General features: G+C 45.3%; 2 protein-coding genes across 2 annotated transcripts in view; both read left to right on the forward strand.

Moving 5' to 3' along the window:
• The window catches only part of CHMP6 (charged multivesicular body protein 6), a 51,457-nt gene extending 33,362 nt beyond the window's left edge, over positions 1 to 18,095 (forward strand). The window contains exons 3-8 of the mRNA XM_068115774.2: positions 9,436 to 9,523; positions 9,718 to 9,804; positions 9,931 to 9,996; positions 10,489 to 10,569; positions 14,891 to 14,954; positions 17,531 to 18,095. Coding sequence (XP_067971875.1) covers positions 9,436 to 9,523; positions 9,718 to 9,804; positions 9,931 to 9,996; positions 10,489 to 10,569; positions 14,891 to 14,954; positions 17,531 to 17,580 — 436 coding nt within the window. The 3' untranslated portion in view covers positions 17,581 to 18,095. The remainder of the gene's footprint in view (positions 1 to 9,435; positions 9,524 to 9,717; positions 9,805 to 9,930; positions 9,997 to 10,488; positions 10,570 to 14,890; positions 14,955 to 17,530) is intronic.
• Positions 18,096 to 23,572: 5,477 nt separating this feature from the next.
• Positions 23,573 to 27,900, forward strand: part of LOC137426833 (BAR/IMD domain-containing adapter protein 2) — a 61,680-nt gene continuing 57,352 nt past the window's right edge. The window contains exons 1-2 of the mRNA XM_068115773.2: positions 23,573 to 23,697; positions 25,187 to 25,262. Of these exons, the coding sequence (XP_067971874.1) occupies positions 23,650 to 23,697; positions 25,187 to 25,262 (124 nt within the window). The 5' untranslated portion in view covers positions 23,573 to 23,649. The remainder of the gene's footprint in view (positions 23,698 to 25,186; positions 25,263 to 27,900) is intronic.

Below are 27,900 nucleotides of genomic sequence, written 5' to 3' on the forward strand. Positions count from 1 at the left end.
ACGACCTTTCACTGCACTGTCTGCTAATGTTAATGTTTTGCATTTATTTTCCCTAAAATTAACTGTTCCACTTACACTCCCCCCACACCCCCCTCCCCCAATCACACTCCCCAACCTATTTATTTCTGATGTCTCGTCCACACTGTGAATCAAAACACCCCGAAGACCCATTTTTGTGGTGCAAGGAGGCATTAGTACCCCAGATTTTTAAAGTAATTCTTCATTCTACCCTACAGCCATCTGAAACGTGTGTGTGTGTGTGTGTGTGTGTGTGTGTGTGTGTGTGTGTGTGTGTGTGTGTGTGTGTGTGTGTGTGTGTGTGTGTGTGTGTGTGTGTGTGTGTGTGTGTGTGTGTGTGTGTGTGTAGGTGTGTAGGTGTAGGTGTAGCATAAACATATAGCATACATATTGTTACAGACGTGGCTTGGATGTTATTTACCGAGCGGTTTTATGGTATGACCACGTCTGCACAAGTTACCCGATTGTGCCCGAACGTTGACTAGTCGCGCGATGCTGGCTCAATAAGAAAAAGAAGACACCCGGCTGGATTACAATAACACAATACGACACCAATGTTTCAATTCTCAAGACCTCCGGAGGAGATTATATTCGTACGGAAAGGTCAGATTACAGGGGCTAGAGGTATAATCACAGAAAGACAGGCACTTAGACACACTCTTATATTAACCCCGGACAGACGACAGACAAACGGGACAACGGCTGACTCACACGGGGGTTGATGGCAGGAAAGCGGGTATCGATGGCTCCAGGTCCTCCTGGGCTCGGGGCAGGGTACAGTACGGTCCGGTCCGGTCCAAAGATGCAGGGAGGTATCGTCGCGCTGGGGGTGGCGGTGGCTTCTCTCTCCAAGCTGAGGCGCATCTGTCTTCACGTCCGGCGCGGGGCCGCGTATATCCGGCGGGGAGTGACACGCCCTCGGCTCGTTAGCTCCGCCCCAGATGGAATCGGCACGTTGCTTCTCATTGGGTGCGTGGGGGGGTTACTGGCTCCGCCCCTGACGAGGAGCTGACAGCCAGCCCCTTCGGGGTAACGCCGTGGAGCGCATGGTCATGGCGGGTAACCGAGCCGGTGTGAGGACGCACACTCCCCGCCCCTCTGTTGTTGTAGTCGTAGTTGTAGTTGTAATTGTTGTTGTAGTTGTTGTTATTGTTGTTGTTTGGGGAAGAAGATGGGAGGAGGTATGGGAAAGGTCCTAAACTCACTACTGATGCCATATAATCACATTCTGGTGCAACGAAGAGTCATAATTAATGGAAACGAGGCCTTAACTGACATAGATTAAGAATAACTAGGAAGATGTCCGAAAGTTGTCTACGTGTGGTGCGGTGGACCTGGGCACGACATTTAATGGGGGAATAAGGGGAAGGTCGGCTCTACTGATTGTTATTTACATGCAATGGGACTAGGGAATGGGGGATTGGGGAAAGTTGGGGAGTATTGGAGAAAATAGGGGAATATTTACAAGCGGATATGGAGGCCAAATTCCATATTCGCAACATTGCACCCTTCTCTACCCTCGGGGCGTCCCGACCCGATAAATTTTTACCTACTTTAGTGTGGCACGCAATGTAGTTCCCTCTACTATTAACTCTACCCTGAGTGCGACAGTTTTACAGATATTCACAAATGAGTAAATATGTCCCCCTGCGACGTTGCACCCTTCTCCTCACAGAAACACACCCACAGGATAACCGAATCCGGAAAGAATTCGCAAACTACACATACAGCCGGTAGGGAGCATTATTTACACGACTACGCTGCTATTTACACTACGATCCAGGACCTGTTTTTTGGAGGAACACATGCAGATGTTATGCATAGAGAGAGCGCGCTTGCCAGCATCGATACACCAACCCACGAGTGCTCTGTGGCCGACGGCCTTTAATAACGTGCAGAGCACCCCGTCCCAGCATCAAAAGCACCACCCCACCGCCAATCGGTGCAGTCACCATTGTTCATTGGAATAAAAATAAATTCGACAACCCCTAACCCTGCAGGTGTCTCTTGCTCTTCTTGTGGTGCACTTGGTGGTGTTAACTATTAGTGGTTCACCTGTATGGCATAGGTGCCACGTTGATCCATAGGTCCATCCCCGGGTGGTGCTTGGCCGCAAACGAACTGCGGTCCATTGTGGGTGGCCACAAACATTGCGGTCCATATGGTGTATCGATCCCGGCAGCAAACAGCGAAAGTGCAGGCCCACAACTGCGCAGCCAGCACCTCTCTCTCCTCTCTCTCCTCTCTCTCTACCCCAAAGCCAGATCCTCGGAGGTGGGAGACAAAAGAAGAAACAAGTGAGTAAGGTGGTAAGGGCGCAAAAGTGCACGCAATGTAAGGTGATGCACACTGGGGGCACATGGGAACCAGGTGAGACAGGTACGTTCCTATCGTACGCCCCCCCCCCCCCACCAGGTAACCTACATGGCCCCTCCCTTACCCCTTACTGTATCCACACAACACAACACTACCCATAAACATCTACTTTACAAATCAACAAACATCCCTACTGTCTTCCCCGTTCCTCCCATAAACCAAATTCGTCTTCTCTCCCTCCTAACCAATCAAATTTGCCATTTTCAACTCTCATCAAAATTTGCCATCTCCAACTCAACATCAAAATTTGCCATCACCAATTCATCATCAGTCCCTCCTAGGGAGGGAGAGATGGAATCACCCCAATGTCTCATCCACGTCGTGATGCGTCTCACAAATCCAACAGCAATTCTCATTTCTGCAACACAAACAAAGAAAACACAGGTGTGGAGTCATCATCATCACCACAGGTAAGTGGCTGCGTATGGTGCGACAGGTTCATCAATCCTAACTATTTCCTAAATGACTTTAACAACTTTACACTACCCGGGGTCTTTCTCCGGCCAAACCATTGGCCCTCTTACACTATGGGTTCTAAAAACCAATTCCCATTGGCCAAACTGTGGTGCTTTTCAATTTGGGGTCTCACTCCCCCGATTCATCTCCCGGTGCCCTCGCACAATTTCTGGGCTGTGGCGTGTACCTCTCCCAGTGGGTCTACCCACCTGCACACCTCCACCACTGCGGTTGCCTCCGAGCTTACCTGCTCCTTACCCTAACCTAACTACCTGGGGAAGGCCCTCTGGCTCTCTCCCCACTCGGTGCCCTCTCTGGCACTGGGCTACCCGGGTCCGTCCTCCGGATCCTCGGGCCCCATCCACAACTCTACCGGCTCCCAGAGCCCACCTGCGGCCTCACCTGGCCGACATCCTCACAGTGGTGGAGTGCCCAACCAACTACACACACTAACAGGCTACACGCCCAGCCATTTCCACAACACTAATGCACCCATTCACAACACCATTCTGCAACCGCACCACAAATGCCAATATCCAACCACAATTTACCTGCACCCTCTACCTAACACTTACACTACCCGCCCCGGGTACTCGTGAAAGGGGTCCACTCTTCCCCCATCCACACCTTCGCACCATGCACACCACTCCGTACCACTTACTCCAACTCTCTCCACACACCTGTACCTGCACACCTGTGCTCTCACACCTGGTGCCACCTGCACCCTTCTCTCCCCAAGCGCATTCGCGCTGATCCACACACTCACTACTCATACACTGCTCCACACACCTGTCCAGTTGCACACCTGTGCAATCACACCTGTTCAATTCTCACACACACACGGCATCATCTCAGCTAACTACTCCCTTCTGAAACTTGCGCTTCCCAGTCGTCCCTTTAAACTATTGCGCTCCCTCGTCATTATAATCCACACTAATCTACCTGCGTCCCTACTACAGGTATCAGTCACTACCTAACCTTATCGTCACCTAATGTCATCTTCGCTAGATCCCTATCAATATAACCTAACCCACCCGGGCTAGTTTTCACTGCCATACACCCCATAATCTATTGCTCCTTTGCCCCCCACATGGGAAGGGTGGCAGGGATGCCATCCCACCACATCGGGGGTCTCTCACTACCAATTTTGCACATCAAATTTCAACAAATTAAAAATTTGCCAATCACTACCCATCATCTGCCAATCACTACTGCCAATCCCTTGCCAATCATCAAATTTTGTTTTTCTCTAATTTTGGGGCCAAAACACTAACCTCATCACCCAGTCGACTCACTAATACCTCTCGGTGCGCCAATCCCTGTCCAAAGCCCGGCTTCGTAAAGCCAAGCCATGAATGCGGGTTGTTCTGTGCTCGCGGCTGGATGCGTCCGGCACTCGGTGCAGGGAAGGGGGCTTACCCGGGCCGAGATCCCACGCACCATCTCGGCACGGAGCCATCCCATGGCTCGATCTCGGCCTGCCGGAATGCCTCAACAGAAAGTGGTCGCCATGACGACCCTTCCTATCCAGCCGTCCGCTCCGCCTAGTGGAGCACGGACGCGGCCGTTCAAAGCGAGGCCCAGCACGCACCGAGGGCCCGATTCGGCTATAAGTCGTTCTAAACTCTATCCCGTCTAACGTCGATGCTTCACCTGGACGCTTACACCCCGCAGCTCGTTCCTTGCTCACACATCCAGCCGTGCCCATGCTCCTCGTACCTTTCCTTACACACCCAGGTACACTCATTCCACTCACAGCCTTGGTCACACACCTGACCACCGAACACTTTGGCACACACTCGTTGGTAGCACACCTCACCAATACACCTCTTCGCGCCCCCTCCTCGGTCACCTCCTCTGTGACAATCACAGGTGTGCTCTCATTCGCACACCCAACCACGTGCCTCACCACCAACTCCAGCGTGCATTCCCACTCACGCTCTACCATTCCAGGTGTGCATCCTTCCATCCCAGGTGTACATCCTCGCTCACCTGTCACAACCAACTCACTCTCCTTGTCACTCTCAATACTCTCACCTCCATTCTTGACAGCGCACTCACCCTTACTCTTGACAGCACACTCTTTCCCCATGCACCTGTCCGTCACACACCTTTCTCGCACAACCTCTTCCGTTACACCCTCTGTAACACTCACCACACCGCGCTTCCATGTGCTCCCTCGCACACGCGCTACGACCGACTCACTCTCGCCAGCACACTCACTCCTTGGCACGCACTTTTTCCTCACACACCCCAGAGTCGGACTTTCTTGCACACCTCCATTTTCGCACACCAGACCTGTCGCACACTTCACCAACGGCCTCTCACGAACACCCGGGTCCATCTCGACCCCCAAGCTCATTAAATCCCCTGGCGCATCATACGCACGACCATATTGGTCACCACTTACACCGGGTCCTCTTCCTCTTCGCTTCTCCTCCATCACCTGCGAATCCCTCATCCGGTTAATGAGCACATCATCACGATCCAAACACAGACTTTGGACCAATTCTTTTATCTCCTCTTTTATCTCTTTCTTATCCCCTCTCCGTCGCTTCTTAATTTCGCTCATCCCTTCTTCCACTTCTTCTAATTTGTGCTTCACCTCTTTTATTCCCCGGTACGTCTCCTCAAGCTCATCCTCTAAGGCTACCTTGACCGTTTCCATGTGCGTCCTCACCTGCCGGTCCTTCGTCTCCATTACCTCTATCACCTCGTCCAACCTCGTTGTCAGTCCCTCACGTACCATCTGACATTCCCTCTTTGTCGCTATCAAGTCGTTTTTTATGTCGTTTTGTGTCGCTTTTAAACCTCCTAATACCGCAGTGTTCCTTTGAACCTGCTCCACTAACTCCGTTTGTCCCACCGTCAGCTGCTCCACCTCCTGCGTCAGGTCCTCTATGCCCCCTTGTAACTTTACAGTCCCCTTTCTCACCTCTTTCTCCATGCGCTCCTTACAGTGCCTCACCTCCTCGCGCACTCCTCCGACCTCCTCACTCACTCCTCTTCTGATCTCCTCTCCCATCACTTGCATCTCCTGCCCAGATGCCACCCTCATCTGCTCCATTTCCTCCCTGTGAGCATCCAGTTTGGCTTCTACCCCCATTCTGACCCCCTCTATCTGCTGCCCCATTTGGTTAACTTCCCTTTCCGCTTGGTCCCTCATGTCCCTCAATTTGCCTTCCATCCTGTTTTCTAACCCCTCTAACCCCTTTTGCATCCCTTCCATTTGATTCTCTTGAGCGGCCATTCTGTTTTCTACCCCCATTAACCCATTTTTCACTCCCTCTATCTGATTCTCCTGGGCAGCCATTCTATTTTCTACCCCCATTAACCCATTTTTCACCTCTTTTATCCCGTTGTCTAACCCCTCAAATTTGTCGTCTAACTTCCCAAATTTCTTGTCTAATCCCTTAAAATTATTGTCTAACCCCTCACCGGTACCCCTCGCTTCGTCCCTCATTACCCCCATTTGGTTTCCCATTACCCCCAATTGGCCCTCCAATCGCTCACTCTGAGCATCCATCCGGTTCCCCATTACCCCCATCATTCTGCTTTCCATTTCTTCGCTATTCTTGTCCATAAGGGCCTTCATTTGTAGAAAAAAAAGGTTCAAATCCACCAGGGGCGCTGCCACGGTCGCGGGCGCGGTGACCAGCGAGGCGCCATTTTGCGCTCCCGCAATGTCGGGCACAACGACGCTATTTTGTGCGTCTGCTACCCTCGCTGCTTCGCTCTCCTCCTGTCCCTCATGTCCCTCAATTTGGTCCTGGACCGACCCTGCCTCACTCTCCCCTACCGGACCCCAGCTGTCTTGATCCGCCATAGCGCGACTTTCAAAATTCGGGTTTTTTTTTTTTTTTTTGTAAAACACAATCAAATTTCGCTGTTATAATTTCGAGCGCGTAAACGCGCTCCGGGTCCAATCTCACTCCTCGACACCAATTGTTACAGACGTGGCTTGGATGTTATTTACCGAGCGGTTTTATGGTATGACCACGTCTGCACAAGTTACCCGATTGTGCCCGAACGTTGACTAGTCGCGCGATGCTGGCTCAATAAGAAAAAGAAGACACCCGGCTGGATTACAATAACACAATACGACACCAATGTTTCAATTCTCAAGACCTCCGGAGGAGATTATATTCGTACGGAAAGGTCAGATTACAGGGGCTAGAGGTATAATCACAGAAAGACAGGCACTTAGACACACTCTTATATTAACCCCGGACAGACGACAGACAAACGGGACAACGGCTGACTCACACGGGGGTTGATGGCAGGAAAGCGGGTATCGATGGCTCCAGGTCCTCCTGGGCTCGGGGCAGGGTACAGTACGGTCCGGTCCGGTCCAAAGATGCGGGGAGGTATCGTCGCGCTGGGGGTGGCGGTGGCTTCTCTCTCCAAGCTGAGGCGCATCTGTCTTCACGTCCGGCGCGGGGCCGCGTATATCCGGCGGGGAGTGACACGCCCTCGGCTCGTTAGCTCCGCCCCAGATGGAATCGGCACGTTGCTTCTCATTGGGTGCGTGGGGGGGTTACTGGCTCCGCCCCTGACGAGGAGCTGACAGCCAGCCCCTTCGGGGTAACGCCGTGGAGCGCATGGTCATGGCGGGTAACCGAGCCGGTGTGAGGACGCACACTCCCCGCCCCTCTGTTGTTGTAGTCGTAGTTGTAGTTGTAATTGTTGTTGTAGTTGTTGTTATTGTTGTTGTTTGGGGAAGAAGATGGGAGGAGGTATGGGAAAGGTCCTAAACTCACTACTGATGCCATATAATCACATTCTGGTGCAACGAAGAGTCATAATTAATGGAAACGAGGCCTTAACTGACATAGATTAAGAATAACTAGGAAGATGTCCGAAAGTTGTCTACGTGTGGTGCGGTGGACCTGGGCACGACATTTAATGGGGGAATAAGGGGAAGGTCGGCTCTACTGATTGTTATTTACATGCAATGGGACTAGGGAATGGGGGATTGGGGAAAGTTGGGGAGTATTGGAGAAAATAGGGGAATATTTACAAGCGGATATGGAGGCCAAATTCCATATTCGCAACAATATTGTTATGAATTTTGGGGTTATATATATATGTTTTGAGGTTATGAATTGTTATGAATATATATATTTAGGTAGGTCTGAATAGGTATCATGCTTCGTCTGTCGTGGGTGGCTAGAACCACCTCGATGTAAATAAGTAGAGGACCTGTAGCCCGTATGTCAGAGTAAGCTGCGTATCTGTGTCCCCGCCACGTGGGGCTGGGGCTTGGTAACTGGAATTGGGGAATATGCTAATCCATTGTGTGTCGTTCCCCCTGTGAACATACCTGTGTTCCTTATGGCAACGCACTCTTGTAGACATTAGATAGGCCCTTAGTGCACCCACTAATTAAATCCCCCCCCCCCCCCCCCCTTACAATGACTGACTGAAAAAAACCTGCAGGCAGTGGCTGCGCAATACGCCACCACCATCGTGCAAGGCAGGCAATGGCCACCCGCAGGAGGGCTTTTGATTGAAGGGGGGGAAGGGCGAACAAGGAGCAGGGCGCCAAACGCTCGGCCAATGAGAGGACACCAAAGCGGTGAGAAGATTCAAGAAGGTGAAGGAGCGACACACTGATTGGCCACCGACCGATGACACCTCGGCCAATCAGTGCGGAAGGTGCACACATTCAGCCAGTCGGTGTGGAGGGCGCGAAGGAGGACGCAACAAGCGACATGCTGGTTGGTGAAGAGGCCCGGATGACGTCAGAGCACGCCGAGCAAGAGACTGGGAGTGGCTGACATTTTGTCACTTTGGTCCGGACTTTGCTGGTGAACGTTGGTGTGCCAGCATTGTCCCTTCTCGTTCCTGGTTCCTTCCTGCCTGGACCTCTTCCCTTTGCCTCTTGCCTTCCCTTGACTGTCCCTTCGTGTTGGCTGCCTTCCCGCTTGGACCTCCCTTCTGCCCTTGCTTTCGTTCCCGGTTTGAGTTCGCTTCGAAAGACGGTGGAAAGACATTGGAGCGCTGACGATTATCTTCCCCGGCGTTCACGTGTGAACGGCGAGCACGCGAGCTGCAGCAGCTGGGAGACCATTGCACGCTCGCTCGCTTGGCGCGAGAGGCCTGGTGAACGGGGTGACCGGTGGAACGCCAGCAGACGGGACCGAGCGGTTCACGCTGACGAGAGCCGCGTCGGACGGTGTCTGATCCACCCGACGCTACACTGCCAGACACAGATAAGACGCACCACAGAACACAACACAACGAACCGTTTATTTTATTACCCTTTCCATTCGTCCTGTATATGAAGTCTGTGTGCGGGATCCCGATTTAGGAAGATTCTTTATTTACCGTCGCGTCCATTGTTCTCGGGTCTGTAATAAATATTCCTTTTGTACATTCTAAATTCCGTTTTTGGTTGATTTATTGATTTCAGGTTGAAGACGCCTGCGGCCGTGAAGGTAAGTCGGCATAGGTCATCCCGGCTCGTGTATGATCCGCCATCGAATGGATAAACACGTCCATCCGCGATTTCCGGTCTTAACCGAGGGGCAATCGCGCGACGAGATATATAATCTCTTTCTCCCTCTCCTTTGCCAATCCCAGCAAAGCTTTGCTTTTATTAAAGAAAAAGCGCTATCAGGAGCAGCTTTTGGAGAAGACAGATGCACAGATCACCAACTTGGAGAATATGGTAAGAATGCTTTCAAGTGAATTGTTTTTTTCTGATGTGGTCATATCGGTAGGGTCGTTTTCACAAAGGAATCTTCGTGGAATGCACTAGAAAACACCCTTCCTTCTTCCTCTTCATTCTGCTACATTGTTTTGAATGAATAAATAGATGTTCCCAGATGAATTCGTCCATTTCTTTGCTATACATCAATACAGGTACAGGACATTGAGTTTGCTCAGATTGAAATCAAGGTCATGGAAGGCCTGAAGGTTGGAAATGACAGCCTGAAGAAGATGCATGAGGTCAGTAATTAGACATGATTGGAATTATTCAGTCAACCTCAGCCAATCTTGATAACCGAGACATCCTGCACTTTGTAACTGACACTTTTGGCCAAAATTTGCTGCGATTTCCGGTGTGGTGAGCAGGTGATGTCCATCGAAGATGTTGAGAGAATTATGGACGAAACAGAGGAGGGCATTGCATACCAAAAGGTAACATTGATTTTATGATTCCCTCATAAGATTCCAGTGTTTCTTGGATTTTTTTTCGAGTTTTGTAGGTTCACATTTCCTACTACTACTACAACAACAACTACTGCTATTATGGGCCCAATTATTCCAATCCTCTTGTGGGGTCAACTGGGGAAAGTGTTCCTTGTGCCCAAGTCTTTCACGAACCAGCTGGCCAGGTCAAATATGCAACTTAAGGTGGTAGGAATTTGAATTTTGCCACTTCGACTGATGTAAGCTTATTTAAGATGGATATTTCAAACTGATTTAGGATGACACATTTAAGTGCTGGTGGTAGTGATCTTCAAGGTTTGATGAAACCACAGGTTTGATGAAACCATCCACCACAGGAAGGAAACGTTGAATGCCGATCAGCAGATGAGAACTAACCAAGGAACGAAAGTGGTTGCATTTTATGCGGGGTGAGTGGAGAATTATGAGATGAGTTATTTGTGTCTTTACTGTTTGTACCAGGAAATTGATAAACTGCTGGCTGGAGGTCTGTCAGATGAGGATGAAGATGCAGTTCTGGCTGAATTGGAACAAATCACCCAGGTTTGTCTTTACTTATTATCCCCATGCTTTTGGGGGAAAAAAAAGAATAATAAACAGGAGGATATTGTTATCGGCTGTCGGTCCGTCACGCTATCTCCTCCTAAACCGTTGTGCAGAAATTCACCAAACTTGGTAGTTATGATCACCACATTGGCATGAAGGTGCAAGAGCAGTGTTGCATATTTTTCCCTGCCCCCTATGGCGGGGTCAAAAGGTCTACAAAAAATGCAATTGCGGGCACATTTTAAAACATTCTTTAATAAAACTTTGTATATGCAATCAACATTGGGGGATACATTAAATATGCAACGATTTTTTTGTATTCGACTCCAGATTCATGCCCATGGGGTGGAAACTTCAGTGGTTAAAACAGGGGAAAAATTTTCAACTCAAAATCTGATATAGTCATTCCTGGTGGAAGTTTTTGCCATCTTTCAACTTTGCTTGAGGTGGGAAGTGTGGGGATTTGTGATGGCATGCTATCGACTTCACTCGTTTGTTTTTTGTTGAGATACATTGGTTGCTCACACATATAATACCAGATATGTATTGTCAGAAAGCTTGAGGGTTGTATAGCGTGTGCACTTAATAAATGTGCCATGACAAGTGTCTTCAAGGAGCTAATTTGCAGTCTTTTAAGAGTTCTGGCCACAATTTTTTTTTTTTTTTTGGTATACAGGATCGAGGCTCGTGAAAGAGCCAACATTTATCACACAAAAAAATCAAAACAGACACACAAAGTATATAATAAGGGGAGCTATATAATAAGGGGAGCGGTAGACAATATGGGGAGAGAAGGGGAAGCACACAAACACAACATTTGAGAGCAGGGACATCGGGAGATCTGTGGGAGGGAGAGGGCTTGGGGGGAGGAGGCATGGGGAGGGAGTGGGGGTGTGAGAAGTATAAAACACAAGGATACTACAAGGACTTCCAGGAAAAAAGATGGTATTTCAAAAAAGTGGATCTGGGGTGAAACTAGCATGGGTAGAAAAGATCAAGGTTTTGGATGGGTGAAGATAAGAGATGGTGGTGAACAGCTGTTTTAAAGACCTGGAGGGAGGAGTGGGATTGAAGAGAGTGAAGGAGTTTGTTCCAGAGGTGGGAGAAAAGAGGCATGAAGGAGTGAAGGTGAGCAGAAAGTCTTGATTTTGGCAGTTTAACCATAAGAGGGTTGCAGGCGGATCTTGTGCGACCTGTAGGAATATTTGGGGGACAGAGCCCAGAGAGAGCTGGGGGAGTAAGGCCAGAGAGGAGTCGATAGAAGACAGAAAGACCACCAACCTGCCTGCGGTGAGGGAGTGAAAGGCCCTCGGAGTTAGCTTCATCGCAGGAGATGCCAATGATTCTGAAAGCTTTGGTTTCAACAGCGTGAAGCCGAGCTAGGTGTGAGGCAGGAGCACCGGCCCAGAGGGGAGAACAGTATTCCATTGAGCTGCGGATGAAAGCCTTGTATGTGGTGAGGAGCTCAGGTGTGCCAAGGAAGGACTTCGCATGACGGAGGATGCCCAGTCGGCCAGATTTGAAATGTGGTTTTCCCAGGAAAGATCATGGCAGATAGTGAGACCTAAAAGCTTGAATGACAGAACTTCTTGGAGAGGATTGTTCAGAAAGTGGATGGGAGGGTTGTCCAGTCGGTCTTTTCGGAGAGACATCGTAAGAGAGTGAGATTTGTCAGGATTGAAAGACATGTTCCACTTGTTTGACCAGTCTGTGATTTTGTCCAGGTCTGCAGAGAGTGAGGAGGCTGCAGACTGCCGATCTGAGGGATGAGGAATGGAGCGGCAGAGTGTGAGTCATCAGCAAAGAGATAGAGAGGATTTTCAAGAGAGTCAGAGAGATCATTGATGAAGACCAGAATAAGCACAGGGCCTAGAACACTACCTTGGGGAACTCCAACCAGAACAGGAAGGGGAGATGAGAGAAAATCATTCAGGGCCACACGTTGACTACAACTAGAGAGGAAGTCCGCAAGCCATGCGTGGAGATTTCCATGGATACCATAGGAGAGTTTGGTGAGCAGAGCGGGGTGCCAGACCGTATCGAAGGCACGTGATATGTAAAGGGCACGTGATATGTATCGAAGGCACGTGTAAGTACACCCCATGTAAAGTTTTGACTTTTTCAACATATTTCAACATACAGCTATTTGATCTTCATTTCAACAATATTGATAGATAAAGGTGATATAATATAACAAATATCATGAAACATTTACATTTAACCGCTCCCGATGTTATTTGTTTTATGTGTCTGTTTGTCTTTCTGTGTGATTAATGTTCGCTCTTTCACGAGCCTCGATCTTGTATACAAAAAAAAAAAAAAAAAAAAAAAAAAAAAAGGGAGACAGCTCTAATTTCCTGTTTGGCATTGAGGACCTCCAATTATTGTTGAGACAGCAGAAGCAGCATGTCCAGAGTGGAGTGACCTGGTCTGAAACCAAATTGATGTTCAGAGATCAAGCTATTGGAGAAGAGGAAAGATTTGATATCCGAAGCAGTGATGATTCCATGACTTTGCTGATAATTGGGAGAAGGCTGATTGGTCTGTAGTTGCAAGGATCTGTTTTTGCACCTTTTGTTGTGTAAAACGGTGATGTTGGCTGATTTCGAAGCTGATGGCAGATGACCTTGAGCAATAATGATGATGAAGCAAGTCTCATTTTGAACTTTTTTCCATTGTCACCACATCAGGAAGACACCATCCTTTTATTTACAGTCACGTGAAAAAGTAAGTACACCCCATGTAAAGTTTTGACTTTTTCAACATATTTCAACATACAGCTATTTGATCTTCATTTCAACAATATTGATAGATAAAGGTGATATAATATAACAAATATCATGAAACATTTACATTTTGTAGTCCATTGTATAATTTAAATAAACATAAATGCAAATTTAGCATGTGGAAAAAGTAAGTACACCCCTACATTTATCACTACTTCAAATACCTAAAATTAGAATCAGGTGCACCAGCTCAGGTGCAAATGATTAGAACATCGTTAGAGAGGATCTTGGAGGAACCTGTCTTATTTAAACCTCAGACATTTAGTTTGGTTTGCTCTTTGTTGTTGAAGTGTGCGGCTTCACCATGTCTAGATCAAAAGAACTCTCTGAGGCCTTCAGAAAGAAGGTTATGCCTACGAGTCTGGGAAGGGATTTAAAAAGATCTCGAAACAATTTGAAATCAATCATTCGACTGTCCGGAAGATCATCGACAAGTGGAGAAGATTCCAAACAACTTCCAACTTGTTCAGGCCAGGCCACCCCAGCAAGTTCAGCCCGAGAGCAGACCACAAGATGCTGAAAGAAGTCTAAGAACCCCAGAATGTGACCAGCACTTCTGGAACAATGTGCTCTGGACACATGAGTCAAAGGTAGGGCTATTTGGCCACAGTACCAGAAGACATGTTTGGTGAAAACCAAAGACAGCATTTAACCACAAGAACCTGATACCAACTGTAAAGCATGGTAGTGGAAATATTATGGTTTGGGGCAGCTTTGCTGCATCAGGGCCTGGGCAGCTCACCATCATAGAATCCACTATGAATTCTTCATTGCACCAGAGGGTGCTTGAGGATAATGTGAGGCCATCTGTCGGAAAGTTGAAGCTCAACCGAAGGTGGACCTTGCAACATGAAAATGACCCTAAACATACCAGTAAATCCACCAAGGAATGGCTATAAAGAAAGAAATGGAGGGTTCTGGAACGGCCAAGTCAAAGCCTGGATCGAAATCCCATCGAGATGTTGTGGGGGGATTTGAAACCAGCTGTGCATGCAAGAAACCCCTCAAGCATCGCACAGCTGAAATAATTCTGCATGGAGGAGTGGGCAAAAATTTATCCCAGTCGATGTCAGAGACTGGTAGACAGTTATAAGAAACGCCTACTTGAGGTTTTTTCTGCCAAAGGGGGCAATACCACCTATTAGAGCCAAGGGTGTACTTACTTTTTCCAGATGCGAAATTTGCATTTGTGTTTATTTAAATTATACAATGGACTACAAAATGTAAATGTTTCATGATATTTGTTACATTATATCACCTTTATCTGTCAGTATTGTTGAAATGAGGATCAAATAGCTGCATGTTGAAATATGTTGAAAAAGTCAAAACTTTACATGGGGTGTACTTACTTTTTCACGTGACTGTATGTTGATTACTTTATTTTTAAAAAATCGTTAGAGATTGTTTTGTATTCCAGGAGAGATTGAGTTTGTGCAATTATATCGCAGTTCGCTCAGTATCATTTGTAGAAGGCTTGTTTTGAACGTCATTGTCATCTCCATTTATGGAGCCAGCCATATGTTTATCTTCAGGATGCTCTTCCTGATGTTCCAATGGAGCCCCTTCCAGAGCTGCCTACAACACCACTTGAGGACCGTAAGTGTGTGGAAATGGAAATGGAATTGGGGTGGTGGGGGTGTAAGGGTGTGTGGCATAGGTGCTTGCTTTGCAGGTGGGGTGTTGCATCATTGTAATTTTGAAGGGCATTTTAAGCTGACCTATTTGGTAGCATTTTTGGCCAAATTCATTTTCCTACACTACACCTGGACAGATTGCCACAGTTGGATGGTGCTAGGATTCCAATATGACACCCCAAAATCTAGTGAATGGCATTTTTGACACCCCAATAATAATCAGCCAAGAATATGACACCACAGCAATCAACAATCGAGTCAACAAATAAAAGTTTTATTTTATTTTTATTTATTTTATGTTTTGTATTTTTTTTATTTTTGTCTCATGACTTTTAATTACATCCACCACCGAAGGTAGGCGGAAGTTATGTATTCACCTCTGTCTGTTTGTCTTTGTTTGTCTGTGAGCAGGGTATCTCAAAAAGTTGTGGACACATTCAGACAAAACTTGGTGGACAAAATCTGGTGGACAGGTTGGGTGTGTGAAAAAGACGAATTGATTTGATTTTGGTGAATATCTGCATCCGGATATGAGTTTTTCTATTTTTGAAGTGATTCTACACCAGTGAGAGATGAGACCAAAACAATATACAAGGTGGGCCATTTATCTATTCCCAGGTTATACCCCTGTAATTATGTTGCTAAGAAATGAAATCGGACAAAATATTTACATGATATAGATACATATTTTAAGTTTTTGTGGTAAAAAAAATTATTGAATTCAGAAGTGTACAAAATTGTTATTGAATTTCGACGTGATTTCTATCCTTTTCAAGCAGTGTGTGCATCCTTTCATGATACTCCAAGACCATTTTATGTCACATTTGAACCATAATTTCCCCAAAAGCTGCTTGAATCCTGCTCTTTCAGGTCTTGAATGTTCGCTGGTTGAGTTGCGTCAACCTTGACTGTAAGAGGACCCTGCAAGAAGCAATCGCACGTGCCCACTGGGGTCTCCAGGTCCGCAGATGGCTCGGCGAGATTTTTCCCAACTGTTGGATGGGTCGCAGTTCACCAAATATGCCTTGGCCTCCTGATTCGCTAGACCTCACCCTGTGCAATTTCTTCTTCTGGGCTTAAGGGCAAGGTTTACGCAGCTCAACCAGCGAACATTCAAGACTTGAAAGAGCGGATTCAAGCAGCTTTTGGAGAAATTATGGTCTGAATGCGACAGAAAATGGTCTTGGAGTATCACGAAAGGATGCACACACTGCTTGAAAATGATGGAAATCACGGCAAAATTCAATACCAATACCAATGTACACTTCTGAATTCAATAACATTTTTATCACAAAACCTTGAAATATGTACATATATCCTGTAAATATTTTGTTTAATATTGTTTCTTAGCAACAGCATTACAGGGGTTCAAAACCGAGTTGACGTTCAAAACCGAGACGAGTTGTGACAAAACTTGGTGGATGAGTTGGGCAGGTGACAAGAACAAGCTGATTAGATTTTGGTTTAGGTTCAAATCCAGATCCGGCCTATCAGTGGGATCCAAAACGTAAACTGTTTAGCCTGGTGGAAGTATGTTTTCTACCGTATGCCGTTATAGTTTATTTTATTTGTCGATTTGTTACCATGTGCACACGAATCGAAAAGTGGGGTCAGTCTGTTTGTCCAAAAATGTCAGCTTTTGGTCAATGAACAACTTGTTTAAATATAATGTTATATTTTGAACACTAATCATAAAAGAAACCTGTAGTTTTACAGTATGTTGGCTCTAAATTCGTGATGACCTCACATGTGCAGAGAGGAGTAAGATTTGGTTTTGGAGGTCAAGCCGTTTCAATATTTGGCAATGTCCATCCGTCCGTCAAAATGGAAGAAAAAGAAGCTTTCTAAAGGGTAACTCTAATGGGCTTCATTTGTTACTCAGGCTTTGCCTATTTCATATTAATATGCCAAACTGAACTGCTTCCTTCGTACATGGGTGCGATTTTTATTTATTTATTTTTTACTCTGTCTGCCTGCCTGGCAGTGAAACAAAATTGAAAATCATTGCAAACAGGAAACTTACTCTTTTTAAGGACGATATAAAGGACACAAACAACTGGCATGGAGGACTGATGTAACGTGTCAGATAGGGTTTACCAGACACTGGGTAAAATGGCGCTAAATTCCGGAAGTAATTTCTATGATTTTTACAATCTTTATTTTATTTAAATTCAATTATATACTGTAGGACACAAATCACTTTCTTGTCAGTTCCAAGAACATCCAGTTTAGCAGTACTTGAACATGTTAAATACGGTGGTGTATATGGGTGGTGTAGAGAAGACTGCTTATATACATAGGACTATACAAGATAAGATATATAAGATAGGTGTATATAAGACTGCTTCAAACGTGATAAACTTCTGGATTTTTTTTTAGCCATCTTTAAAATCATTATTTTATTTTATTTGAAGTAACTGTATATACTTGGAAACTGCATGGGGTAACGTGTTCTATGAACTCTGTAGTTTATTTATTTGTTTATTAATTTTCTGCACATATAATGTGGGGAGTGTGTTGTGTTCGTGCTGTGTACAGTTGTGGAGCCAACGCACACACGAGAACGACCGGCACTCGCAGCATCATGAACCCAGGAGAAGGCTCATCCAATGTTTTTTTATTTTATTTTGCAGTTGTCTCCTTTGTCAATAAACCTATGTTGATTTGCATGTTTATTGTATTATTGTTTTCAGGTTACTTAACATAAATGTTGCTTTAAAAGTACTCTTTCCTTACAATTACGAGTGTACGATTGTACCCACGTTTACATGAATGTACTCGTATTTGATTTAATTGAGGATATCTGTTTAGGTCGTATCTCATGGATAAAATTGCTGATAAATAATTCACCCTAAAAAAAGTATCAGATCCTGGAATATCTTAAGGTTGGAAAGGTGTAAGCAGGATATCAAATGTTTATTTTAATTTTTTAAAATGGGTTATTGTCAATTGAAAGCTTGTCGATCTGTAGCAATTCGAGGAGGGGGTGCTGGTGAAGATATTTACACTTGTTTTGTACTTTGCTAGCAATCGTACATGCGTGTTGTCAGCAGCAGTTGCAAGTATGAAAAAATTTCAAGTAAAAGTTCTGTTGGCTCTGAAATTGTTACCTTTTTGTTTCACTCTCATGTTGTGGAAGCTGCACGACATTGTGGTACATCGTTTTCAAGTTGATTAGTATGCATTTTACCACGATGTTTTTGCCTTTTACATTATTTTAGAGTCGGCCAATGTTTTCTCATACACTGGACAAAGTCTGAAACTTTGGAGTTGAGGTTCCAAAGGTGTAAAGGGCAGGGTGAACAAACAATAGTTGATATCGTTGACACCCCCGCAATCCATAATACTGATAAATTTGTATTTTCCTCCAGGTTTGCACTCGTACGATTACAGAAGAACCATATATTTGTTACATAAGTGAATATGACAATTTTTGACCTACACTCCCTGGATACGGCACCAGGCCATAATAGGCCCCTATAGATAACCAGGCCATAATCCAATTTATGAAGGGATTGAATGAAAATTGATGGGTTAAAAGGAGATATGGGAGACATGAAAAATGAAATGAAGGGAATGAGTCGTGAGATAGGGGTATTGAATGAAAGAATGGATGCCCAAAGGAATGACATGATTGCTCAGTGACCGCAGTGAGCGAATGGAAAATAAAATGGACACAATGAGTGATCGGTTGGAAGAAAAGATGGGAGAAATGAAAAATGAATTGAGGGGAATGATTAACAAAATGGATGCCCTGACGAATGAAGAATTGAAGGAAGGACGAAAGAATGATTCACATGGGGCTCAGGAGCCGGGAATGGCAATTGAATTAACATGGGAAGGAAATTTGGAATGTTTGGAAGTAATTGGCGAATGTTGGATACATTATGACCTGGAGGGCCATCAGGGCCGCGTGGATGTCACAACACATCAACAGGGGGATGGATTTGAATCCTTGCTGTACCAGGGCGGTGGTTCAAAGCAACAGGGGGTAGAGGTATAGGTGAGGGCGAGACTACCGGAAGTAAGCTGTAACACGTGCCCTTTTGTGGTTTGTTTTCAACGTATCCAATCACGTGACTGTTGTCGCGAAGGGTGCACTAACCGGAAGTTACGTAGTTCCGCGGGTGCCTATTGGGGGCCCGTGTGGCGGAACCGGACCGGGTGTGTAATGATGGAGGCCTGTGGGGGCCAGAACTGATTGGGAATGTGAATGATGAGCATGATTTGATCCAGCGGCTGGACACCTTGGACAATAGCATCGAGATAAAGTTTGACCGGGTCCAAAGGAGCTTGGGGGATGAGGTGAGTCGGTCCGAGGAACAGGTTGAAGTGACCGAGGCGACCCTCACCATGCACACCAATTGGGTACAGGAGGCTCCGAAATTGAACACCCAGCAGGGGGAGTGTGTTGGCTCCGAGCTGCATTTGGACTTGGGAGAGTCGGGAGATCGAGCCTCAGACGATTTGGTCCCCGTAGGGAATTTGGAACAGCTGCATGGAGGGGCAGAACAACATGAGGGACGAGTTACCTGCAGCTGCGGTTTGGCACAGGTTGAAAATTTTTAAAAGGAAAATTACATTTAAATGGGAATTGGATTTGGAGCAGCCTTGGTGGGAGTTGGTCCCCTGGCTGCGGGATTCGGACCAGAAGAGGTCATTGGGGATGGCCTCGGTGAAAATGTGCCCCTTTAGATATTTGGGGATGCCAGAGATTTGGACGTGAGGTCCAGCCATGGGTGTCGTGGTACGACCTGGGCCCCACGGGCGGGGGGTGGGGGGGGGGGGGTGGAGCGTGGCGTCCCTTGTTCATCGGGGCGCCGCCAGAGCATGTGGCTCGGGCCGGCAGGGTTACTGGACCTTGGTGGGGGTTAAGGCCTCCAGGGGGTCTGAGGTGGTTTCTCAGGTACTTAGTTAGGATGGCGTATATTGAGGACCACTAGGGGGAAGTGTTGTGGGTCGCGCTTTGGTGGTGGCACCGCGGACGGCCAACTTGGGCCTGATGTGTCTTGACCTTGACCTTGATGTGTCTTGAAGCCTTGGGCTTGGGCCTGACCACCCGGGCATGCGGCCTGGCACCCTCTCCCTGAGACTCTGGGACAGCCAGCATGTGGTGACCTGCCATGCTGTGCTGGTCTATGGATACGGGTCGAACCGCATGGACAGGGATGGACATAGCCTACTGGACAACCATTGGGGCATCTGTGGAACATGATGGGGGTGATAATGATCTTCCACAGATGTTCCGTTATGATTTGTGGACTCTCGGCTTGGGAAGAGAGCCATGGGAGTGTTGAATCGGGAATGTGTAACGTGCCGAGCATATGGGCCATGCTCGGCTGGCATGTGTATGGAAAAGCATCCTTCTTTGGTGAGGTTAGGAAAATGTGAAAAATGTTTGGCATGGGTAATCTGTGGGTTAGATGTAAATTTAAGGGTGAATTTTGTGATGGAATGGTGGTCACTGACAGCAGTGACACCATTATTGATCCAGCTGTGTTGGACCAGAGAGTTTGAGGCTATGATAAAATTGATAGGTTAGCAGGACAGCCTTCAACTGGTTGCGGGGGCGATTGCACCAATATTTGGGATGCGGGGTTATGGGGATGTAGTTGTGTAGTTTGCGGGTCAACGTGGTGCTATGGGTGTCCGAGGTGTGTGGACCATGTCTTCTGGAGGAGTCTCCTGATGGAGCATGGTTGTCTGCTGGACCTTGGCGTGGTCAAGTGTGGGTGGGCACTGGGGGCTGCAGTTGTGTGGACTGGGGGATGAGGGCAGCACAGGTGACGTGAGGGTGGATGCCACGCACTGCGACCGTCTCCCCCAGGGCCGAGGTTGTGAGTGAGGTAGTGTTGGCAGCAGGTGCTCACCACATTGGCCAGCTGGGGCTGGTGCAGCCGTGTTCCTCGCAGGGGGGGCCGAAGGATGGATGGTGGGTCACACCCTTATGGACACTCATGGGCCATGTTGGCATTTCGACTGCTCAGCTTGTCCCGATGACCCTTGCACGGTAGAGGTGCAGAGCTGTCGTAGCCACATGTAGTTATGTAGTACAGTTCACCGTTGGATGCGGATCCACATACCTGCCAGTACAGTGGGGAAAAAATAGCAATTTGGTGAAATTTGATTGGTCCAATGAGAAATTTTGGGATTTTGAGGGTGGATGGCACTTTGAACCTGACCAACCGGTGAATACCTGCACATCAAGGTAAAGGTAAGGCCTTGATGGTTACTGTCCCAGGCTTCAGGACTTGCTTATTAAATTGTGGGACATGTAATTTGGAGTTGGGGGTGGGTGAGAGTGATGACATGGCCGGTGAGGGGGATGGAATGTGTGCCACAGGGTCTTGTGGGTGGCGTTTGTTTATGTGTTGAGGTGATATGTTTTCATGTGGTCGTGAGTTTGGAAATGGAAATATGAGTGACTGTGATAATTGAAATGTGTTGGTTAAATGTGAATGGGATTTCACATGAAGCAGGCCATGGCAACTCTTGTAACATCTTTTTGGTACCATCTTCTCTGAAATATGTGTTGAGAATTGAATGGCAGCAGGGGAGGAAATGTGTTTTGGTGTTTTGTGGGTGGGGAAGGTGTGCGTGTCCGCAGGTACAGATCAAGCTCTGAGGAGCGATGACTGCGACCCCCGCCTCCCCCCCCCCCCCCCCCCCCCTCTGCGGCAATTACCCCTGGCAGCCAGTGGTATCTGGAAATTGGAGTCCGAGTGTCTATAAGAGTGCGTTGCCATAAGGGACACAGGTATGATCACCAGGTCTGACACACAGGGGAGTTATCTTAGTCCCTACAACTATTTAACACACGAACATCCTTGTATGATCACAGGTATACACTCACCCAGACAAACCACCTAAACACAGAACTTATTACAGGTGAGATTCTCTAGCACGACAGACGAAGCATGATACCTATACAGATCTACCTAAATCTATATATGCCTACCCCAAAATTCATAACAGCCCCCCCCCCCCCCCTCCCCTGGAACCGTTGCCCCTGCAAGGTTCACTGCAGGCGCTACCATTCCAGTCTTAACACTTACTGTCTCACACTTAATTAGCCTATGAAATAAAGCAGGAGGGCTGTGGGAAGTGAGCCGAAGCCACCTACCTGTTCTCCTTAACATGCTAACCCCCTTAATGGGCATGCATTTCAAATATTTACAATGATTAGAATTCGTTGTTCCTGCGGAGGAAGGAAAGAAACAACAAGCACTCAAAATCTAACAACCTCAAACCTTACCTTACTCAAAACTTCAAAATTCAAAAACTCTATTAAACATTTGTACAACCCCTTCCTAAAGACCGCGTCCCCCGGTGGATGCCACAAGACGCAACCTTACCTACGGAGCCATCCCAATGCACCCCTAAATTTCCGCGGGCCCTGTCCTGGTGTTACAGGTGAGTGACATGGCTCGGTGGATTTCGCCCACATTCATTCAACACAAACCCATAACCACTCATACACATTCCAAAAATCAGCAAGACATTTCAAAAATCAACAAAACACTTCACTCCCCTGCAGGACCATGGCACAGATGTCATATACATGTGTGCATTTCTCTCAACTTTCACCAGCTCTGACACACAGGGGAATTATCTTAGTCCCTACAACTATTTAACACACGAACATCCTTGTATGATCATAGGTATACACTTACCCCGACAAACCGCCTAAACACAGAACTTATTACAGGTGAGATTCTCCAGCACGACAGATGAAGCATGATACCTATACAGATCTACCTAAATCAATATATGCCTACCCCAAAATTCATAACAATATAAACAAAATTGTATGTTACATAAAACTCGTCAGATACAACCTGTCCAACAAGTTTCGTCCAAATCCATCCATAACTTTTTGAGATATCCTGCTATGTATCGTTTTAGGTCCTATCTCCTAATGGTGAAGCACTTAAAATGTAAATAACTCATATCTGAATCCATATTCAGATCTTCACCAAAATAGATTATATTTGTCCTTGTCACACACCCAACAGGTCCACCACGTTTCGTCCAAATCCATCCATAACTTTTTGAGATATCCTGCTATGTATCGTTTTAGGTCCTATCTCCCAATGGTGAAGCACTTAAAATTTAAATAACTCATATCTGAATCCATATTCAGATCTTCACCAAAATAGATTATATTTGTCCTTGTCAGACACTCAACAGGTCCACCACGTTTCGTCCAAATCCGTCCACAACTTTTTGAGATATCCTATCCTATCTGGATCCGAATCCGGATTTTCACGAAAATCTAATCATTTCGTCCTTGTCACATAGACATATCTAGAAAATATAGAGTCTAAGTACGAATAATTACATACCAATTTGCATATAACAAGGGTGAAAATAAAACGAGGACACGACAGTTTCGGGTAACGAGTTGTGTGAAAGAAAATGTCGAAGCGATAAGATTGCACCACACCACCTCAAGGAACGCAGAGCGGCTCGTCAACGCCCGCCCAATCCGATCCGTGCTCCGCCCACACTCCACATCAACCCCGCCCATTCTCCCCACCTGCCCCGCCCATTTTCCGCCCACATCCCGCCCCCATGATTCCACTGTTCGCGCCTTTGATCTTTGCAGGTTTACCGGTCGCTCTCGCCTCTCGCTCTGTTCTCACGGCATTGCTGTCATGGCGAAAGTCGAAGAGGCAGTCAAACTGGCGGAAAGTGTTTATAAGGTAAGCTTACGGTGCGGAAACGGACTTTAATTGCTCTGAAAAACGAACATGGTATATTGTACAGTTTGAAACGTCTTAAATTATATTGCGTTGGATGTACAAAATGATATGTTATTAACCTGAACTCTCAGGTCGTTTCTTCCTTCACCTCGGAGGCTGCAATGTCGTTTCAGCTAAAATATTTTGAAGTTCCTCTATTTTCATTTCCATCGATCGGAATCTTTTAAATGCCCATCCGAAGGACTGTCTGCTCCACGATGCAGCACCCACATCCGGCGGTGCACCTGGATGGCAGGTGTAGTCGGATTTGGCTCCACGGGCAAATAAATCCAGTTGAGCTATCTTTCCATTCTTGCAAGTGTTGGAGTAAGGTACAAGTGTTTGTATCTGTAGGTAAATAAATGATTGTTAACGCTCGGTGTTGTTCAAATCTGGTTGTTGTGCAGGTGGTCATTGATCTGGTTGATTTACCTGTGTTATATATAAAGAGAACTCCATTGTGTTCTTGTACATTGACCAAGCATACAATCTTTTGTCCAATTCCTTTCAAATACATTTGTTAGAAATAAATTGAAATGCTCTTATGATGCGAACACATGATATTGCACATGTTAACATTCTAAACTTGGTCTGAAACAAAATGGGGGGGATTTTCACAATATTTGGCAGATACCATATTGATACAGCTCCTTCTCCAGTTTGTTCGAGCCATCGCGGAACATTTTAATTGGGTCAACAGGTCAAAGGGCCTTCTTTTCCTCATTACTCGAATGTTCAAGGAGTCTTCAAGATAGCTGTTCACCACCTCCAGGTCTTCTTCCCTCCAAGATTCTTCCCTCCAGGTCTTCAAGATAGCTGTTCATCACCATCTCAGATCGTCCCAAATTCTAAACCATGATCTTTTCTACCCCCGTTAGCCCCTACCCCACCCCAATTCGTTCTATTTCCAGTTTTCCCTCCTGAGAGTTCCCTCTGTATACATACATCTTGTCCCACCCCCCCCCCCCCCAATGCATCCTCTCCTGCCCCCCATTGTTTGTCCGCCTCCCTCTCCATTGGCCTTCAACTCTGCCGTTGATGTTTCCCCCTCTCTCTCACCCTTTGCTGCTCCTTTTGTCCTGTTGCGTCCTGGTCCGTTCAGTGTACTAGTACTAGCCCTTCCACGAGCCTCGACAAACAAAAAGTTAGAAATTTTTTATTTCTTAAATAGCACAGATATATCAAACCACAACCCAAACATCTCATTCAATCCTGGTCGTCGTGGGGTTTAAAGGTTAAGGTCATCTGATTTGGTTGGGGAGGTCCAGATGTTCCCTAAGTGAACCATTTGGTCAACTGTATTTTAGAATTTCTGCCTGGGGTCCGATTTTAACAAAATGGTTAAATTTCCTGCAATACACAACAGCTGTCGGTTGTATAAAAACCTTTTTTTGTTTAGTCTCATTGATTAATATCAAAGGCGTTTGTCCGTGTGTGTCTGTGTATCCAGGGTGTCATGGACGATTTTAATCCAACTCTTCGCAACTTCATCATGACGGGTCGAAGTTATGAAAAAGCTCTCACTGGTAAGATCTGTACCGCCAATCTTCTTTGGTTATAAACGTGTAATCAACCCATGAGCCAAGCATTTTATTGCGGAGTTCTTGTTTGCTCATCGGTTTATCAAATTTATTTCCTAACATCCTTTTCTCCAGGAGAATGCACTTATTTCTCACATTTTGTTTTATTGCTTAAAATCAATAAACCTCTTTCTTCCTTTTTTTTTTTTTTCTCCTCTACTTTTGTATAATTATTTTCAACTTTATCTTCTTGCTTTTAATTTGTATCCTGTTAATTTTCTAATGTAAGGATATATATATATATATATATATATATATATATACATATATATATATATATATATATATATATATATATATATATATATATATATATATATATATATATATATATATATATATATATATATATATATATATATCTTTAAGTATGTAAGATATATATAATTCTAATTATTTATAATAATTAATTTTAATTGCATATATATATATAATAATTAATTATAATTACATATATATATATATATATATATCTTACGATAATTCACCAAATGTCCGTCTGTCCGTTTGAAGGTACCGCAAAAACGGCTCAATCGACCACAACGATATTTTGGGTGGGTATTCCTGGGACCCCTGGCGAGTAAAACAGGCTATATTGTTTTTTCCAAGTTTTCCAATTTTCCAAACACGATGGAATAATATTTACCGATATGAACAGTGATGTGGCTTTTGTTGAAATTCTACAAATACTGTTTAGATTTTGATGAGAATTACGAACCTGCAGCGAATGCGGAAGTGGATAGATGACGGCAATGCGTGGGTCTGATAATATCCAAATACAACCGTCATTCATTTGTAATGTTAAATCGTTAAACGTTAATCGTGTTAATCGTTTTGTTAAAGTATCAATTGATGATTGGAATTGAGTGAATACAATTCCGATTTTGAATTCGTAATTGTGTTCACCCAACCGTATGGAACTTCACATCAGGATTTAAATATTTGTTTATGTTACGAATGTTGTTAAAAGTTTATTTTTTATATTAATGTTATTTAATTTGTGATAGGAGTTATGCTGTTTGGAATGAAAAAAGAGATATCGACTTCAAGTGAATGACGAAATGCCGTGACGGTTTCTACTTTCTAAACGTGAACTCGCGCATCGCCATATGCAGATTCACCATTGACTGGGTATGGAACAAACGTACCTGTTTGTTTGCGAACAGGTGCGTTTTTCATGGAAGTCCTTCACGAACTTGCTGTCTATGTCTGATGTGTGACTGAAGGTGCTACAGGAATGTGGAATCTATTGGTTTCATGCTTTAGCATTCACCGTTTCTGTATTGTCGTTTGCTTCTGGCCTCCCACCCGTGCATAGCACGGGTACCTCACTCGTATATATAATGAGAATTATATATAATAATTAATTATAATAACATATATATCTATATATATATATATATATATATATATATATATATATATATATATGTATATATATAGATATATATATATATATATATATATATATATATATATATATATAAAATGAGAATTGTATATAATAATTAATTATAATTATATATATATACACAAAGAATTAAGTTAAGCACCCCCCCGTTTTTTTACAACCTCGCACATTACAAGTTTGTTGTCGTCAAAACAGTGTAATATACCCATGATATTGCTATATTTTCTGGAGAAGTGATATTATGGTCACATAAAAACATAACAATCATGCCGTTTTCAATATTTTATTCTGAATAATTTAAGGTGAAATTTTTTGGGAATTTTAGGCATATTTTCACCTCAATTTAAGTATGGAGCTATAGGTCCATCACGGACAGTGTGGATGACGTTTATGTTTTCTAACGTACAGTCATTGTTCTGAGAAGACCTCTAGCGATCTTTGCGTCAATAACGTGTGTAGGACCCACGTGATCGGATGGAGCAAGGTGCTGTGACAACCATCCCCTGGCCTGCGTACAGTCCTGACCTGAACCCCCTCGAGCACGTTTGGGACATGTTGGGACGACAAATTGCGAAGATGGTCCCTCCAATAGCCAATCTGGATGAATTGGAACGTGCATTACATCGGGAATGGAACAACCTGCCACAGCAACGCATACGACGGCTTACAGGGTCTATGAGACGTAGGGTTGAGTCAGTGATCCGATCACGTGGGTCCTACACACGTTATTGACGCAAAGATCGCTAGAGGTCTTCTCAGAACAATGACTGTACGTTAGAAAACATAAACGTCATCCACACTGTCCGTGATGGACCTATAGCTCCATACTTAAATTGAGGTGAAAATATGCCTAAAATTCCCAACAAATTTCACCTTAAATTATTCAGAATAAAATATTGAAAACGGCATGATTGTTATGTTTTTATGTGACCATAATATCACTTCTCCAGAAAATATAGCAATATCATGGGTATATTACACTGTTTTGACGACAACAAACTTGTAATGTGCGAGGTTGTAAAAAAACGGGGGGGTGCTTAACTTAATTCTTTGTGTATATATTGTTGCGGATCTGTCGCCGGCCTTCTCCCCTTACCAAGGGGGGATTAGTCCCCTTGTCTTTGACTGGCGGACCCGGGACCGATGACGTCCCTTCCGGACAGCGCGAAATAG

Source organism: Myxine glutinosa, chromosome 5, assembly GCF_964187855.1.
Source record: "Myxine glutinosa chromosome 5, kmMyxGlut1.1, whole genome shotgun sequence".
Lineage (NCBI taxonomy): Eukaryota > Metazoa > Chordata > Myxini > Myxiniformes > Myxinidae > Myxine > Myxine glutinosa.